Genomic DNA, 18,454 nt, shown 5'->3' on the forward strand with positions numbered 1-18,454 from the left:
TAAAAATGAAAAATGAAACAAATGTGGTAAAACATACCCAGAGTCAGTTTGTTTATCCTTCCAGTACTTTAATCATAATTTAACCAGAATGCTGCCATTTTTCCAGAAGAAATCAAGGGGTGTAAAACTGCAGGTCAAATCCCCAAAATCAAACGAACAGGGAGGAAAACAAGATTTGTTACAATCTAGTCTCTGCTGTGGCCACTGATTACACACTACAGAAATCTTGAAGGGGTTCCAAGAGTGGATGATAAAAGGAAAGTGAATCCATGAGAAGCTGTCAAGGGAGTATTGTCAAGACTCCTGGGACCCGGATATTGAAAGACAAAATCTCCAAGCATGATTTACTTAAAAGGTAGAGGAGGAAAACAGCAGAGGGAAAGCTTCCTCAGAGAACCTCCGTATCTCTTTGGTGATTTTCCCTTTCTGCTATATGTGATCTACGTTAATGATTCCCACATTTAAATATCCTGCCCAGATCTCTCTCCTTGACTTCTTTTTTGTAACTGCATAGCTCCACCTGAATGTCTATAAGCTTCAGAAACTCAGTAAGTCAGCACTGAGCTGAACTTACCCAATAACCTGCTTCTCTTTCTCCTCTCCTGTCCCCTCCTGTGGCCTCTCTCACCACCCTCCAGTTCTCACACTAAGCCTCAAGTCTTTCTGAGGTGTTCCCTCTTGTTTATGTTTATTGGGCCAGTCACCAGTATTTTTCGAACCTATTTCCTTCACTCCCTCCTCCATCTCACACCAACACAGTAGTAATCTGCTTCCTCAATTCGTTGCCTACAGTGTTGTCCCCATAGTGTCTGTTCACACACAGCAGCAAGCTGTCAGACCTTTCATGGTTCTCTGTTACTTAACCCTAACATGTTCTGTATAATACCTCTTCCACAGTATGTTATTTAAAAACCTGTGCAAATGGGGGAGGCTTTCATGGTCAAGTAAGTTTGGGAAGCACTTTTAATCTAAAAGTAGGTTCACTGCAGAACTTACCAGAAACTTTGATGTATTGGGAGTTTTCTAAGTGGGTACATTTATACAAGTATACAGTGTTTTCCAAACTTGTTCTTGGAAGCATTTTTGTAGATCTTTACAAAATTGTAAGATTGTAAAGAATTGTAAGAGATATTGTGGGCCCAATCTTCTGTGGAACATACTTTAAGCAAAGCACATTTACAGCATAGACTGCAGCCTGCATTACTTTGCCCCCGCTGATCTCTTCTGCGATCTTAAGTTCTTAGAAGATCAAATTTGACAAAATGGTGTGAAATGAGGATGACGAGAGTAATGGGAAAACCCAATTCCTTTTGCACCAACCTGGCGTTGTCTGCAGATACCATTCTGTTTGTTTTTGCATGCCATCCTCTCTTCTGGGAATTACCTCTCTCCCTCCTTTTCCTTTCTTCCCACGACTCATTTCACTAACTGTTTAACTCCCGCACTTTCTATAAGATGCAGGTCAGGCATTTACCCTCTTGAGGAAGCTTTCTCTGGCACTTCAGTATCAGACAGTAGATAATCCGTCCTCTACATTCCTTGAAATAACTAGAGGCCTATATGGTTTTCTAATACTAAAACAGCACCAAACTACCTGTAACTCATGCTAAATTTAAAGCAGTTCACAGGATGCAGAAATCAAAAAAATGGAGTACTTCTATTAGAGGCCTGAGAAATGATCAGTTCCAGTAAGTTATTTGTCCTGTAGAATTTTCCACATTGTGATTCAACTGATTGAGTCTTTGTGGTTGTATTTAACATATTTTCAGTCTCTGCTGATCATAGAGTCTGTAGAGCCAGGTGTGATTTTTGTCGAGCTTTTCATATATGGTGTTACATTATGATTCCTGTGGCACTACATCAAGAAGTGCAAAATACCTGGTTGTCCCACTTTCATATAGAATTGACTGTTAAACCAGAAGTGTTATAACTTGCCAAAACATACTGAGGTATCTTCCTTTGCCCTAATGTGCTAGCAGTAATTATAAGCAACAATAAGAGGGGGAAAATACAAATTCTCCAAGGGGTAGAAAAAGAGTATTTAGGGATCACAGATGTTTTTTGCCATCTCTTGGATGTCTTTTGTTTTGTTTTGTTTTGTTTTTAAACTTACGAGGCAGGGCTTCGGTGTGTTGCCCAGGCTGGAGTGCAGTGGTACAGTCATAGTGTACTGCAGCCTCAAACTCCTGGACTCAAGCAGTCCTCCCATCTCAGCTTCCTGAGTTGCTGAGGCTACAGGCGGACGCCACCACATGTTGAGACCCCATATTGATGGGTCTCAATATGTTGCCCAGGCTGGTGTCAAACTCCTGGTCTCAAGCAGTCCTACTTCAGCCTCCCAAAGTGATGGGATTACAGGTGAGAGCCACCATGCCCAGCCAAGATGTCTCTTTTTTTGTGTGTGTTTTTGAGACAGAATCTTGCTCTGTCACCCAGGCTAGCATGCGAATGCAGTGGCATGATCTCAACTCACTGCAACCTCTGCCTCCTGAGTTCAAGCGATTCTCCTGCCTCAGCCTCCTGAGAAGCTGGGATTACAGGCATGCACCACCACACCTGGCTAATTTTTGTATTTTTAGTAGAGACAGGACTTCACCATTTAATCAGGCTGGTCTTGAACTCCTAACCTCATGATCCACCCACCTCAGCCTCCCAAAGTGCTGGGATTACAGGTGTGAACCACCGTGCCTGGCCAGTGTATCTTACTTTAACAGTGGAGTTACATGCATAGATTGAATCAGCTTCCTTAACCTCCAGTATCTACCAGAAAACACAGTTCACCACAATATCAAATTAGAGATGCACCAAAAGCTTTTTGGAGTATGAATAGACAAAGTCATGTGGGATATTACATGTAATAAAGTTTGAAAAAAAATTCGTTAGACCATTTCATCTGCTTTTATAAAAGAATTAAATGTAACACTCAGGACTTTAGTGTTTGATATTGTATTATGTCTGCAGACAGAGCTCACTATATAGATACAATTGAACTGCTTTAATCTTTAGGAGTGTTTCCTCCATGTTTATACCAGCTTTTCTGGTTTTGCAACTCCTCCCTCCTTCCCTCCTTGTCTGTGAGCTGACACTGATGATCTAAAATGTGTCTGGTAGTCCTTCTAATTTGCTGTTTGAAATTTGTTGTGGCCTTAGAATCAAAACATCTAAACTGTGCTCAATGTTTCAAACAGAAGTAACAACCAGTTCTATAATTAGTGCTGTATTATTTAATTCACAGGACATCGGAATTTGATTTTTTTATGCACTAAAAGGGTATAATTTTAAAAGAATAGCCCATTATTGTAAATAAAACCTAATATTTTAAACTATATATGTCTTTTTAATTAGATTACACCACCACCTTCACTGTCAGATCCGCTTAAAGAGCTTTTTCGGCAACAAGAAGTTGTAAGGATGAAACTACGTTTGCAACACAGTATTGAAAGGGTAAGAAATGTTTAAATTTGTACTTACGCTAAAAACAACTGGTTTTTACCAATACATTAAAATGGCCAATAATTTTTTATTAGTGGATTTTTAAAATTTAGAACCATTTTCAGAAATGGTTTGGTTTTATCTTGTGCTTAATTAGATGGAAAAATTTTAAGCCTATTTTAGGATTGCTGCTCCCATATTATAATTTATGTTGAATATATTTTTAATATGTAAGTCTCTATCTTGTTATTTGTTGAATTTGTAAAATTATAACAGTAGATTCCTAGTGGAATATTTGAATTTCCAAGTTTTAGAATCGTTGCTTGGTTCCAGCTATTTCGGGGCAAAAGGGCAAAATACTTATAAAGGCTATGCTTATTTGTCCACGTAGGTCTGCCTTAGTATCGGCCTTCCAGTGGTTAGTCTTGGCTTGAAATTACAGGAAGAAAAACCTTTATCAGAGTATTTATAGAAATTATAAGTCATTTTACTTGGATTTACAAAATATAGTATGTTCTTAATTTTGGGTGAGGGTTGAGGACCTCTGAAAATGTGGTGTAAACTATGATCCTTCTTCACAAAAATATATACATACTCATATGCAAACAAAATTTGTATATAATTTCTTTGATTCATACACGATCAATTTTCTTGGCACAGGTTCTTAACTTTTTTCCTACTGTGGGCTTCTGTAACAGTCTGGGAAATGTGGAGCCCTTCTCAGGATGTTTTCAAATAAAAAAAATTCATAGGATTACAAAGAGAGGCAACAAATAAAAAAAGCACAATACAGAATTTACAACACTGCACGACCCATTGACAATGCGCAATTTGTCAGCAATAAGAAGTTAGGTAATATAACATACATCAATAGCTATTTCAACTATCAGACGTTTGAAGTCACCTGGTATATATTCATCTGTGTACCTGTCCAGGTTACAGAAAGTCTTGCCACCTTACAGTTAAGAATTCTTACTTGAATTGTGCAATTTGTAGAACTTTAACACATAACAGAATGATAACATCTTCCATGTATTTGACCAATAAACAATTTAGAATTGCGGAATACTCGAGGGCAACTTTAAATGTCTAACTGATGTGAGAACAAAACACTTCACCGTGTGGTGGCCCAGTAACTACTAGCTACAAAATTGCTTGATCTTGGCCAGCTATGTCATACAAGTATCTCTACACAGAACTGCAGTTAGGTGTCATGTAGCAGCAAATCTCATAACTGCAGGGATTTTGTTTTGTTCTGTTTTTTGAGACAGTCTCACTGTCACCCAGGTTGGCAGTGGTGTGATCATCATGGCTCACTGCAGCCTTAACCTTCCAGGCTCAAACCATCCTTTTGCCTCAGCCTCCCAAATAGCTGGGACTACAAGCATGCACCACCACACCCAGCTAATTTTTAAAAAAAATTTTTTGCCAGGCGTGGTGGCTGATGCCTGCAATCCCAGCACTTTGGGATCATCCTGGCTAACACGGTGAAACCCCATCTGTACTAAAAATAAAAAAATTAGCCTGGCATGGTGGCGGGCACCTGTAGTCCCAGCTACTCGGGAGACTGAGGCAAGAGAATGGTGTGAACCCTTGAGGCAGAGGTTGCAGTGAGCCAAGATCATGCCACTGTACTCCAGCCTGGGCGACAGAGCGTGAGACTCCGTCTCTTAAAAAAAAAAAAAAAAAAAAAAATTTATAGAGATGGGGTCCCACTATGTTACCCAGGCTGGTCTGAAACTCCTGGGCTCAAGTGATCCTCCTGCCTTAGCCTCCCAAAGTGCTGGGATTATAGGCATGAGCCATCGTGACCAGCCACTGCTGGAATTTTGAAGAAGAATAAAAATTTGGGAGGATATCAGTACATCTATAATACATTAATAATTTAGAAATATTTGTGATTTCTGTGAATGACAAAGCTGCAGATACTCTGATTCTACTGTGGTTTTTAGACATATTTATGATTGAAAGAAATGCCAGTTGGAGGCTAGTGAAAATAAAGATACAATTTTTTCCAATCCAAGTTCACAGGCTACCCTACCCCCATTTTATCCTCAGGTTTCTTGAGGGTTTGAGGACCTCAAGTTAAGAGCTACGCTGTTCAAGGGTCATTTTCCCCACAGAAAATGGTAACATTTGAATGCTATACTAAATGAACAAACCAAGTTTACAGGCCCATTCCCTCAGAACTTCCCCATGCCACACTCTATCACCCAGGAAACTAAGAGGAAGCAATACATTGGCACACCCATAACCTGTCCTTAGAGGACACTGAGAGGCTCTGCTCTAGGGATTTAAAAACACAAAATTAAGAATGCTGATCGAAAGTATGCTATTTAGATTGTCAGTTAAGCAACATTTATAATAAAATAACATCTCAATTATTTTAGGAGGGAGAGGCTCTGACTTTAGAAGATGTATTTCTTGGCCGGGCGCGGTGGCTCATGCCTGTTATCCCAGCACTTTGGGAGGCCGGGGCAGGTGGATCACCTGAGGTCAGGAGTTCGAGACCAGCCTGGCCAACTTGATTTCAGCCTGGTGAAATCGCATCTCTACTAAAAATGCAAAAATTAGCCAGGCGTGGTGTGGGCACCTGTAGTCCCAGCTACTCTGGAGACTGAGGAGAGTATCACTTGAACCGGGAGGCAGGAGAATCACTTGAACCGGGAGGCACAGGTTGCAGTGAGCTGAGATCGCGCCATTGCATTCCAGTCTGGACGACAGAGTGGGACTCCGTCTCAAAAAAAAGAAAATGTATTTCTCACATGGTGTTTGCTTTTGAGGGATTTTTGGTTATTGCTCTTAATCTCTACAGTACTACAACCAGCTTTTTAGGAAGACACATGTAGCTGTTTTTTCTTTTGCGTCAAGGTTTTGGATATGTATTACTTCAAGTTGCACTTGAAATTGTACTTAATAAATCAGAAGTGTTAGGCCTGCCTCTTTGAATATCATTTGTCATACAAGAATTAAGTTAATTAGGACCATGTTTGTTTTTTTCGTGAATTTATGAAAACATTAAAACTCTGCAATAATACATATTTGGATATATTGTGGCCTGTTTTCTCCATCAGGAGAAGACCAAAGTTCCTTGGAGTTGAGGAGAGAATGGGAAACATGGTGGGGAGGAGAAGACAAGGCACATTCTTTGTATTCTCCCAGCCCAGCCTTTCAGACAGGGCCAATAAAATGATATCTGTTACGAAACTGGCGAGTTCCTGGAGTCACTTTACCTCTCCATGAAGTTCTAGCTAGCCACAGGTCCCAGGGTTATCCCCATTGATATTTAGGCCAAAGAATGTAGTTAGGACCAGATGGCACAATCTGTAGCCAAGATTGGAATGGGTTGGGATCTGCAGCTGGACCCCAGGAATTCTCAATTTTCTAAACGCAGAAGATTGCCTAGATCATTTTATGAACCTTGGGGTAGAGTGACTCTGCATATTACATAATTAGTTTTGGTCCCCACTGAATACATTCAGGCAGGATTTTATTGTGTGTGTCAGGTTTACAAGTAGTTCACGTCATCATACAGTATGTTTATTTCTATAAAAATATTCAGTATAAAAAAGCTGCCAACACAAAGGCATACCACTTCACACCCAGTAGAATGGCTGTAATCGAAAAGACAGATGTAACAAGTGCTGGTGAGGATGTGAAGAAATTAGAACCCTCCCATTGCTGATAGGAATGTGAAATGACACAGCTACTGTGGCACAGTTTGATGGTTCCTCCACAAGTTGAACAGAGTCACCAGATGACCTGACAGTTCCACTCCTACTTGTTTATCCAAGAGAAATGAAAACATGCATCCAAACAAAAATTTGAGTGTGGACGTTTATAGCAGCATTTTTTATATTAGCCTCAAAGTGTAAACAGCCTGTAGGGGAGGCAAAAGTTAACCTCCAGCTGGGCCTTAAGGGCACCTCAGCCTCCCAAAGCATTGAGATTACAGGCGGAAGCCACCGTGCCTGGCCAGCATGTTTTAAGTGATTTTTATCTTTCTTCATCTGACACAGATAGACAGGAGAAAAATGTGCAGATTTATTTCATGTGAGGTTTATGTCACATGGGAGCCAAAGAAGTGGCAAAACCTGAGTGATTGGCCGGGCGCGGTGGCTCAAGCCTGTAATCCCAGCACTTTGGGAGGCCGAGACGGGCGGATCACGAGGTCAGGAGATCAAGACCATCCTGGCTAATACGGTGAAACCCCGTCTCTACTAAAAAAAAAAAACAAAAAAAGTAGCCGGGCGAGGTGGCAGGCGCCTGTAGTCCCAGCTACTCGGGAGGCTGAGGCAGGAGAATGGCGTAAACCCGGGGGGCGGAGCTTGCAGCGAGCTGAGATCTGGCCACTGCACTCCAGCCTGGGCGACAGAGCGAGACTCCGTCTCAAAAAAAAAAAAAAAACCTGAGTGATTTTCTGCTAGGTTGAAGAAAGAAAGGCGGCTGTGGAAAAGTCACTAAAATCCACTGGAAGGCTAAAGGAAGATGAAAGTTATTTTAACAAGGTCTGTTTGTACAGAATTCTCTTGGCCTTGACTCCCTGTCACTGGTCATAAGAATGTTTCTTTCCTCCTGGTTTCAGGAGAGCATCTTTCCCGTGGGAGTTTTATCTCTGGCTTTCGGGTAGAAAGGGGAGGTCAGAGCACTCTTGAGCCTGCTGACTTCAAATTGCCTTTAGCTCAAAATAATCCTTATGCCAAGGAGGCATATTTTGGGGTAGCATTTTCTGCCACCCTTCAAGCCCAAATGTCTATCAACTGATGAATAAATAAAATGTGGTATATCCATGCAGTAGAATATATTTTTCAGCCATAAAATGGGATAAAGTACTGATGCATGCTACAACATGGATGAACCTTGAAATCATTATGCCAAATGAAAGATGTCAATCATGAAAGACCACATATTTGCATGTTGTGTGATTCCATGTATATTAAATGTTCAAGATAGGTAATTCATAGAGACAAAAGTTAGGTTGGTGGTTACTAGGAGCATAGAGGAAGAGGGTGCAGGGAATAAGGAATGACTGCTGATGGGTAGCAGGTTTCTTTTTGGAGTGATGGAAATGTTCTGGTGATGGTGGAACATCTTAGTCAGTACACTAAAAGCCACTATTTTATACCACCATACTTTGAAAAATAATTTTAAAATAGAGAAACTGCTAGTTTTGGAGAGAGAAAATGTATTTCTACTTTTGCAACACTGGGAGTTCTCAAATTTCTTAAGCCTAGTGTGAAGAGAAGACTACTCTGAAATTTGGATTCTTTAGCTTGTGTGTGTGTGTCTGTGTGTGTGTTTGTTTGTAGAGATGTGGTCTTGCCACTGTGCCTGGCCTAACAAATTGTTTTTGAAATAAGATAAAATCACTTAAAATATGCAGGCCAGGTATGTGGGTCACACCTGTAATCCCAGCACTTTGGGAGGCTGAGAGACAAGAATCACTTGAGCCCGGGAGATGGTGACCAGCCTGAGCAACATAGTGAGACCCCTATTTCTACAAAAAAATTTAAACTAATAATTAGCCAGGTGTGGTGGTCCACACCTATAGTACTAGCTACTCAGAAGGCTGAGGTGGAAAGATTGCTTGAGCCCAGGATTTTGAGATTACAGTGAGTTATGATCATGCCTGCACACCAGCCTGGGTGACAGAGTGAGAAGAGGCCAGGCACAGTGGCTCACACCTGTCATCTCAGCACTTTAAGAGGCTGAGGTGGGAGGATCACTTGAGCCCAGCATTTTGAAACCAGTCTGGGCAACATAGTGAGACTTCGTCTCTAAAAATATATATACATTTTTAATTGGCTGGGCTTGATGACGCACCCCGATAGTCCCAGCTACTAGGGAGACTGAGGTGGGAGGATCGCTTGAGCCCAGGAGGTCAAGGCTGCAGTGAACTGTGATCACACCACTGCACTCCAGCCTAGGCGAGAGAGTAAGATTGTTCTTTTAAAAAAAAAAAAAAAAAAACTTGAAGAATTTATGTTTTTTAATTCTCTATTCAACTAGGAAAAACTCATTGTATCCAACGAACAAGAAGTTTTACGAGTTCATTACAGAGCTGCAAGAACATTGGCAAATCAAACACTGCCATTTAGTGCTTGTACTGTTTTGCTGGATGCCGAAGTATACAATGTACCATTGGACTCTCAGGTAAAATGTTTGTTGATACATTTAGAAGGAATGCTCTGAAAAAATGCAACTTGGCTGTTTTTAGAATCTATTTCCATGGAAAGAACTTGAATTCAACAATCATTAAGGTCAAAGAAGAAAAACTCTTTCAAGCCAGAGTACTTCTAGATCAACTGGTCCTCCATTTTCTAAAGCACTGTAAACATTAGGTTTCTGTTATAAAAACAGATGATCACAAAACACCTGTACGTTTAGGATAGTGCCCTTATAGGTACATGTAATTTTTTCTAAAGTGAGTGTTTATACCTTTAGTTCTGACCTTCAGGCAGCTAGAAAGCTATTGTACACTGAAAAATAGTGCAGCTAGATGGTACCTCTAGGTTGTGACAGCCCTAAAAACAGTGAATCTTCTGGTTTAACGTTGGATGTTGGTGGAATACATGAATTGTGGAAGACTGGAGAAATACCTTCAATAAAGTTTACTGCTGCATATAAATTATATGAATTCAGAACCAGTCATACTAGTTTTCAGAATTCTTTTATGGCTCATAAACCAGAAAAGAAAGAATTTAATGATTAAAATTTTTATAATAAACAGTGAAGGATTATCACCTGAAAACAGACTAGGAAATGCTGTGTTAAGGAAATAAGCTAGTAATACAAAGGATAATAAGGTATATCACAGAAAAATATTTTTAGACTCTTCTGAGCTTTATTTTTCTCATCTATAAAAAAATCAAGATTGAACTAGATAGGTAGGTTTCAAACTTAAGGCACCGGATGGGCGTGGTGTCTCATGCCTGTCATCCCAGCACTTTGGGAGGCCAAAGTGGGCAAACACTTGAGCTCAGGAGTTCAAGACCAGCCTGGGAAACATGGTGAAACCCCATCTGTACAAAAAGATATAAAAATTAACCGGGTGTGGTGGGGCACACCTGTAGTCCCAGCTACCAAGGAGGCTGAGGTAGGAGGATCGGTTGAGCCTGGGACGTCAAGGCTGCAGTGAGCTAGATTGCACTACTGCAGTCAAGCCTGGGCAACAGAGTAAGACCCTGTCTCAAAAAAAAAAAAAAAAACACTTGAAGGCACCAACTTTTATTTCAAATGAAAGTGTTCAGAGATATCTGAGGACGCTATTAACATGAATAATTGGATCTCTTCAGGAAGAACTGTGTGATTAAAGAAATAGGCACTGAGAGGCCACTGAGGGACTTTCTATAACTTTCATATTTAAAGATGTTTAAAGGGAAGAATGGATAGTTTTTAATAACTGCAATTAACAGTTTAACCATGTTCTTACAGGCTGGACTAAACAGTGGTATCTTGAGGTCTTTTCAAGTTTTGAGCAGGCATAGAGTAATGAAATGAATTTTAGAGCAATATAAATTGAGCTTTATAATCAAGCTACAATGAAAAGTCTCTTGAAGATTTCTAGCTCAGAATGGTTGAGTAAACATACATACCTGTTGATTTCTTCTTTCTCCCAAAACTCATTGAAATGACAAAAGATGCAAAAATTTAAAAGCCTGGCACGGTGGTGCATGCCTGTGGCCCCAGCTACCCCTGGTGGCTAAGATAGGAGGATGGATTAAGCCAAGGAGTTCGAGCCTGCAGTGAGGTGTGATTGCGCCACTGCACTCCAGCCTGGGTGACAGAGCGACACCCTGTTTCTTAAAAATAAAGTAATTAATTAAATTCATTAAAAAGAAATTCATAGCAGACCTGGAAATTGAGGTGGGAAACTAACTGTTAGACAAAAACATTAAGGAATTTCTGATAAGATTTAAAATAGATGAAAACATGTTGGTAATCAAATACAGCAAAGTTGAGGAATGCCCAGTATCATATAGTTTAAAAAGACAATTTTAAAAATAAATGCATTTTCCTGGAAGAGTACAAATTTTCAGTTATAAAGGGATTTTGAGAATTTGAGTAATTCATTTTACCCTGCCCCAGATTTGCTTAGTGATCCAGACCACCTGACTTTAGATTAAATTAAGCTTGCTGAGATCCTTCTGTGGATCATAAGCCTGATTGGGTTTTCACACTGCGTGAGACAGGCCTCTCTCAAACCTTGTTGCATCGTGCACACATTACCTGTCTGACGGGGTAAGAAATTTAGCTTGAGGAGATACCAAAATGTGAGGTGTATTCTCTTGACAGACAGAAACTTAGGCTAAAAACATTTCTGCATTTTTGGTGACTTCCTTAAATACGGAACTGTTATCTACCGTTTTACAGCTGGCTTTACAGTAGAAGATCTCAGGTAGCGTGGGTATTTCCTATGGGAATAGCCTTGGAAGGAACTAAAGGGAAGAAAGTCTACTTTTCTTTGGGTAGGGGCTTGGATCATCCATTAGTCTACTCTCTTATCATTTCTTCCTTTTCAAAATAAACTTGTTTGAGCACCTGAAATGTGGTAAAGAAAAATAAATAAATAAAGCTGTAATATTTAAAAGAGCCAACAATATACATTTTAAATAGTCAAAACATCTAACTTGGAGACCAAGGCAGAAATTATAACTGCTAAAAATGTGAGTGGTGGCCAGGCACAGTGGCTTACACCTGTAATCCCAGCACTTTGGGAGGCCAAGGTAGGCAGATCACAAGGTCAGGAGCTCGAGACCAGCCTGGCCCATATGGTGAAACCACGTCTCTACTAAAAATACAAAAATTAGCCAGGCGTGGTGGCGGATGCCTGTAATCCCAGCTACCTGGGAGGCTGAGGCAGGAGAATCGCCTGAACCTGGGAGGTGGAGATTGCAGTGAGTCAAGATCACGCCATTGCACTCCAGCCTGGGCAACAGAGCAAGACTGTCTCAAAAAACAAAAATTGTGAGTGTGGGGCTACCTGCTGCCTGGAAGTGACTGACAGCATTGGTAGTGGTAGTAGTAGAGGGAGTGAGTGCCGCATTGAGTGCTTCCTGTGTACCTAAGCGTTACGATGAGGGCTTTATAGACACTTCGCATTCTCAGAACAAGCTGAAGAGAGGTACTGTTATCACATTTTACAGAGTAGAAGAATCAAACTGTATAATTAGTTCAAGATTACATAGTAAGATACAGAACTGAAATTTGAATATAGTCTGTTAATTCCAAAACTGGTATTCTTAAGTGTTGATAAAGAATTTCTTCATGAGCACCCCAGATATTGGTCCTGGAAGAAATTTTGACCTCAAAGGCAGCTCTCTCCCAACTAGATACTTTTTGTCCCTACAGATAGTAAACAGTAACATTAAAATTAAATCTGTAATTGATTATACAGTAATAATGTCATAGGCACAGTACTTAACATGCCTTTTTGCGAAACATCTTTGACTTAGAGCAATAGGAATCTATTTTAGTTAATAATTAAACCTACCATCCCAAGATTTCTAATAACCAATCTGTCTACACAATGTGGAAATAAAAGTTTTACCAAACTTCAACAGTATTCAATTTATATATTTATTATTTTGATATAAATATATTTTCATCATTACTAAGAAAGGGGCATATCCCATAAAAATACTATAATGGCATATAGATTTTAAAGTGGTTTATTGTATTTTATAATATTCAACTTTTCTCTTTTAGTCTGATGACAGTAAAACTTCTGTGAGGGATCGCTTTAATGCAAGACAATTCATGTCTTGGTTACAAGATGTGGATGATAAATTTGACAAATTAAAGGTATGTATGTTTAGAAGTCAGTTTGAATGAATGTTTCCCCCTTCTTAAAAAATAAAAGCTCTACAGCTGTATTAGGGAGAAATAATTAGGAGGGGAAATACTGGTTAGTCATGAATCCTCACACTGGGTCACAGTTGGAAAGATAAAGACCACAAGTCCATTTTAAGGACTAGCTGTAGTATGAAAGAGGAAATTACCACAGAAGATTCCATTTCCAGTGTGGGTCTTCATGCTTACTATCCAGTGTACCTGTCTGGTTATAGTTTGAACATATAAAAGAACAGGAGAATGGTAAGAAAAGGAATATAATTTTCAAATCTATAAATTATTTTATTTGAGATTTTGAATCATTTCTGAAGTCTTTTCCCCCTAGATTTTCATGTTTCTTTTGATAATTTGAAATCTCATCATTTGAAATAATATTTTCAAATTAAGATCTGTAACAGGAGTCCCAACCTTTCTAGCAACAGGGACCAGTTTGGTGGAAGACATTTTTTCCATGGGTTGGGCTGGGAGGATTGTTTGGGGATGAAACTTGCACCTCAGATCATCAGGCATTAGATTCTCATAAGGAGCATGCAACCTAGAACCCTCGCATGTGCAGTTCACAATAGGGTTTGAGCTCCTATGAGAATCTAATGCCGCTGCTGATCTAACAGGAGGCTGAGCTCAAGTGGTAATGCTTGCTCGCTGCCACTCACCTCTTGCAGTGTGGCCCAGTTCCTAACAGGCCATGGATTGGTACCAGTTCATGGCCCGGGGGTTGGGGACCCCTGCTGTATAAGATGAAAATGAAGTTGCAGACCCACCAATACTTGGTATATGTGTACAAACAGGATGAAACAGAAACGGACTTGTAGGCCGGGTGTGGCGGTTTGCACTTGTAATCCCAGCACTTTGGAAGGCCCACATGGGCAGATCACCTGAGGTCAGGAGTTCAAAACCAGCCCGGCCAACATGGTGAAACTCCATCTCTAACAAAAACAAAAGTTAGCTGGGAATAGTGGCACATGCCTATAGTCTCACCTACTTGAGAGGCTGAAGCAGGAGAATCGCTTGAACCCAGGAGGCGGAGGTTGCAGTGAGCCCAAGAGCTCACCACTGCACTCCAGCCTGGGAGACAGAGCGAGACTCTGTCTCCAAAAAAAACAAAAGAAAGAAATGGACTTGTAATTCAAATGCTTTTTATGCTCCTGATGTGTCCATCTTAGTCCCTAAAGAAACTGGATGAGATTAATTTTTAAACAAAGCAAAATTAACAGAATAATCAAGTAACTCTTCTCTTCTTTTAAATAGACCTGTCTTTTAATGAGGCAACAACATGAAGCTGCAGCTTTAAATGCTGTCCAGAGATTAGAATGGCAGCTCAAACTCCAGGAACTTGATCCTGCTACCTATAAATCTATCAGCATTTATGAAATCCAGGAGTTTTATGTTCCCCTTGTTGATGTTAACGACGACTTTGAATTGACTCCTATATAGCAGTCAGTACTTCCTGATGGTCTTGTCCTAACCTGGTGATGCCCAAGCATTATACTGTGGAATACTGCCTTTTGACAAAAATACTCATGCCTTTACAATTGTTAGTAAAGTTCGATTATAGTTGGTTATGTAGTAAACACTGTCATTTTATAAAAAATGAGAATTATTTTGGATCTTAGATCCAAACACAGTTTCTAATAGAAAACTATTATTTATATTGGGAAAGGTAACTATTGCATTAGAGCATGTTGGCACGACTGGTAGATATTTAAAAAGTTGAGAATCTGCTAACAGCGCTGGAAGTTGTTAGCACTCTGAGTAATAACCACTAGTATTCAAATCTCTTTCAGGTTTTATTTAAAAAAAAAATCAATAAACTAAGAGGTTCAGTTCCTACCAAATAATTTCTAATGTGGGAGAAAAACTTGGCACAAAATTTCTTCAGTTTATTATCTGTAAATTAATTGTACAGTTTTCTTTTTGAAAGTTTTAATATTGTCTTCCTTTTTAATAACTTATTTTATACATATTGTGCAGATGTAAATCTTGTAATTAATGGTCAAACTGTATACAAAGGGATTGGTAGTCACAACATGTACAAAGAAATACCTGTAAAACTGTTTTGTCTCATGTTTTATTGGACCAAAGTTGTGGTTTGTATGGAGTGTAGTAGTAGTGTGTACAGGTAGAAAACTTTTAAATACGGCATGCATGTGTTTCAGTTAGCTTGTTTTCATCACCATAACTGCAAAGATGTGGCTTAGTTGTATTGCATGCTTCCTATAATTTAACTCTCCATAATTGATGCCTGCGGTAGTGTAAGGCGTTTCATACTAGTCTCCTCTAGTAGACCTGTGACTTACTGTGTGGACATATTATTTAGCCTTAGTCATACAAAGAAACTTAGCTCTTTTTTCATCTCACAGTAGAGCCTGTTTCCCCAGGAGAAAAATAAATGCCTTTGAATGAAAATTCTGAAATTGTAAATGTCTATTTTAATATTCAACTATGAAAGAATCTGTGAATATATGTAAATATGTTTAATAAATTTTATTGGTCATGTTAAATCATTGTAAAACTTTTTTACATTGCTTAATGTTTTAAGCTTAATAGCCTTTGCACTTTTAAAATAAAAACCAAGTATGCAAATCAAAAGATATTTGGTAGTCAAAATAAGTAAAAGAAATATAGGAATATTCCAGTCAGTCTCTGAAATGTTTATGAAAAACAGGTTAATATGTTGTATTTTTTTCCTTGTATCAAGATGCAAAACATGATTTGCAAAATTTCATAATTGAAATAAAACTTGGTATGCTGTTTTATAATAAATTAGCAATATACTTAGAAAAAAATCCAGTTTCTCCTATAACATGATGTAAATTAAATATTCAGGAATATTTCAGGTCTGAAATCTGCTGCTGAACTTGTTAGACATTTTTGAAAGGAAATTAGGTTAGTGTACAATTTATCATAAGTATATGAGGTAAAATTTGCAAAACTTTCCACAGTACTTTCTTGAATTATACTGAATGTTTCTGTTCCAATAGAGAAAAGTGAAGCAAATATGTGAGGAATGAAGTGATCTAGTGGAAGTTGGAAATTCCAGCTAATGGGAGAGAATGGAAATGTTTTTGAGTGCAAAGGTACATATTAAGCTTAGGGATTTTTGAATTTTTACGTCAATTTATATTTTAATTCTTACTGTACTTGGCATGCGCAATAATGCAGCACATGTAAAAAAAAAAATACACAGTGCAAGGACTTTATTATAAAGGTTGGATGTAGTTTTATTTAGAAATTTAGGTGAGAGATTTTGGCCTTTTTTATTGGATAAATTGGGCCAGAAAGGCAGGGTAGATTTCGAAGCACTGGTTCTGTTGAAGTTAAGTTTATTAAGCCTGGGAACATTAAAAGCTAATTTATAAAAGCAATACTTTTTAATATGAAAACTTACTGCAAAGTTTGTTTTATACTTTTGCCTAAAAAGGAAATTTGATGGGATACTGTGGCAAATCATAAAAATCAAAAACCAGATAATTGAACTTTGAAGTTATAGAATATCAGAGAGGGGTAAGTTTATAGGGCATTTTGTTCTGATGGTTCAACCAGAGGTCTGGGAAATAGCACTGTTGGACCAAACAGAACAACCTTTTAGAAGATAAAAGCGAGCAAGAAAGAATCTGGTGAATTTTAGTCATCCCAGCTTTTTAGTCTTAACCACAGTTCTCACTTTCTTCAATGGTACCTCAAAAAGCTGGAGCCTCTCTGCCATGATTGTGCTTCTACAAATTTCCTTTGTAAAGAGACTCAAAGCTAATGATAGCTTAAAAGAAAAGTTAATGCCTTCTCATTGGAAATGTATAATCAAATAAGTAGTTAAGGGCTTTTGGTATTAAAGAGATTCTGAAGCTCTGAAATGCTAGAAAAAAATTTGGAATGGAGTATATGCCTGAAAAGGGTTTGAATTCAGAAAGAAAAATAAAGGATGGTTAGTTTAATCAGTGATTCTTTTTAAACTCTTCAAATATCATGAACAAGATACTAAATTGTACCTAAGGATTTGTATTTCTTTACAATTTGTTCTAAATATCTGTTTAATGACTAGTTGATATTTGTGCATGTTATTTAATAAAGAGTTATATTTTTATAGAAAAAATAAGAGTGAAATGTGTGCTAACTGTTTTTTACTTAACTTTACTTGGGCAGCTAGCAAAATTGCAGAAATACTCATCCTGGGAAAAGAAACAGCCTTTGAAGAATTAGCCTTTCAAGTTCAAATCTATTTAATAATGAGAAGTCTCACAAGTGAATTTTTAAGTACAGGCATACCTCAGATATACTTTAGGTTCCAGACCATCACAGTAAAGCAAATACCACGACAAAGCGAGTCGAGGAATTTTTTGGTTTCCCAGTGCATATAAAAGTTTTGTTTATACTATAGTCTATTAAGTGTGTAATAGCATTATGTCTAAAAATATGTACATAAGTTTAAAAATGTTGCTAAAAAATGGTAACAAAGTGAACACATACTGTTGGAAAAAGAGCACCAATGGACAGCTTGAAGCAGGGTTGCTACAAACCTTCAATTTGTAAAAAGCGCCAATATGTACAAAGCACAATAAAGTAAAGCACAGTAAAACAGGATTGCCTGTATTAGTTAGACATGCTACAAACTTCTTAACTGGAAACATATCAAAGGCCCCATGAAGCTCATTTGAATGGGACTTAACAATTAGACAGTTATTCTAGAAATTGAGTGCAGACCTAAGTACATTTCCAAAAAGGAAATTACTGTCTCTGATATCTTAAAACATAAAAACCCGAATTTTTATATAGAAGAAATTGACTCTGTAAAACTCAATGAAATAGTCCTCTTTTTAAGTTTAAAGGAAGCATTTTCACCATTTGTAAAAATTATTTTTAAATATTTAGGGCAAAATTGTTAGCTAGTAATGGAAAAGCTTGTGTGAGTTTAGTGGTTACAATATCTTGTAATTCATCCTTCTTCAAGTGGCTTCTTGGGAGTCGTCTTTGTACCTAAGATGGAGTTTTCTGTTAAGCCTCCACAGAAATAGTCACCCAAAGTATTTCCAGTCAGTAAAGGCAGAATTCATAGAAGAAACTGAGGCAAATTAAATTTAAACAATTCCATTAATCAAAATGGCTTTAAACAAATTAAGTATTAGCATAAAAATAGCAAAACTAAAAAAAAGTTGGGTTTTCCCAGTGGTTAAAT

General features: G+C 38.3%; 1 protein-coding gene across 2 annotated transcripts in view; it reads left to right on the forward strand.

Annotated features, from left to right (window-relative positions):
• Nucleotides 1-17,374, forward strand: part of ANKRD12 (ankyrin repeat domain 12) — a 141,154-nt gene extending 123,780 nt beyond the window's left edge. For both annotated transcript variants that reach the window (XM_011936602.1, XM_011936601.1), the window contains 4 exons: nucleotides 3,346-3,444; nucleotides 9,442-9,585; nucleotides 13,141-13,236; nucleotides 14,533-17,374. In XM_011936602.1, the coding sequence (XP_011791992.1) occupies nucleotides 3,346-3,444; nucleotides 9,442-9,585; nucleotides 13,141-13,236; nucleotides 14,533-14,718 (525 nt within the window). In that variant the 3' untranslated portion in view covers nucleotides 14,719-17,374. The remainder of the gene's footprint in view (nucleotides 1-3,345; nucleotides 3,445-9,441; nucleotides 9,586-13,140; nucleotides 13,237-14,532) is intronic.
• Nucleotides 17,375-18,454: the final 1,080 nt, after the last annotated feature.

This window comes from Colobus angolensis, unplaced genomic scaffold, assembly GCF_000951035.1.
Source record: "Colobus angolensis palliatus isolate OR3802 unplaced genomic scaffold, Cang.pa_1.0 Scaffold155, whole genome shotgun sequence".
Lineage (NCBI taxonomy): Eukaryota > Metazoa > Chordata > Mammalia > Primates > Cercopithecidae > Colobus > Colobus angolensis.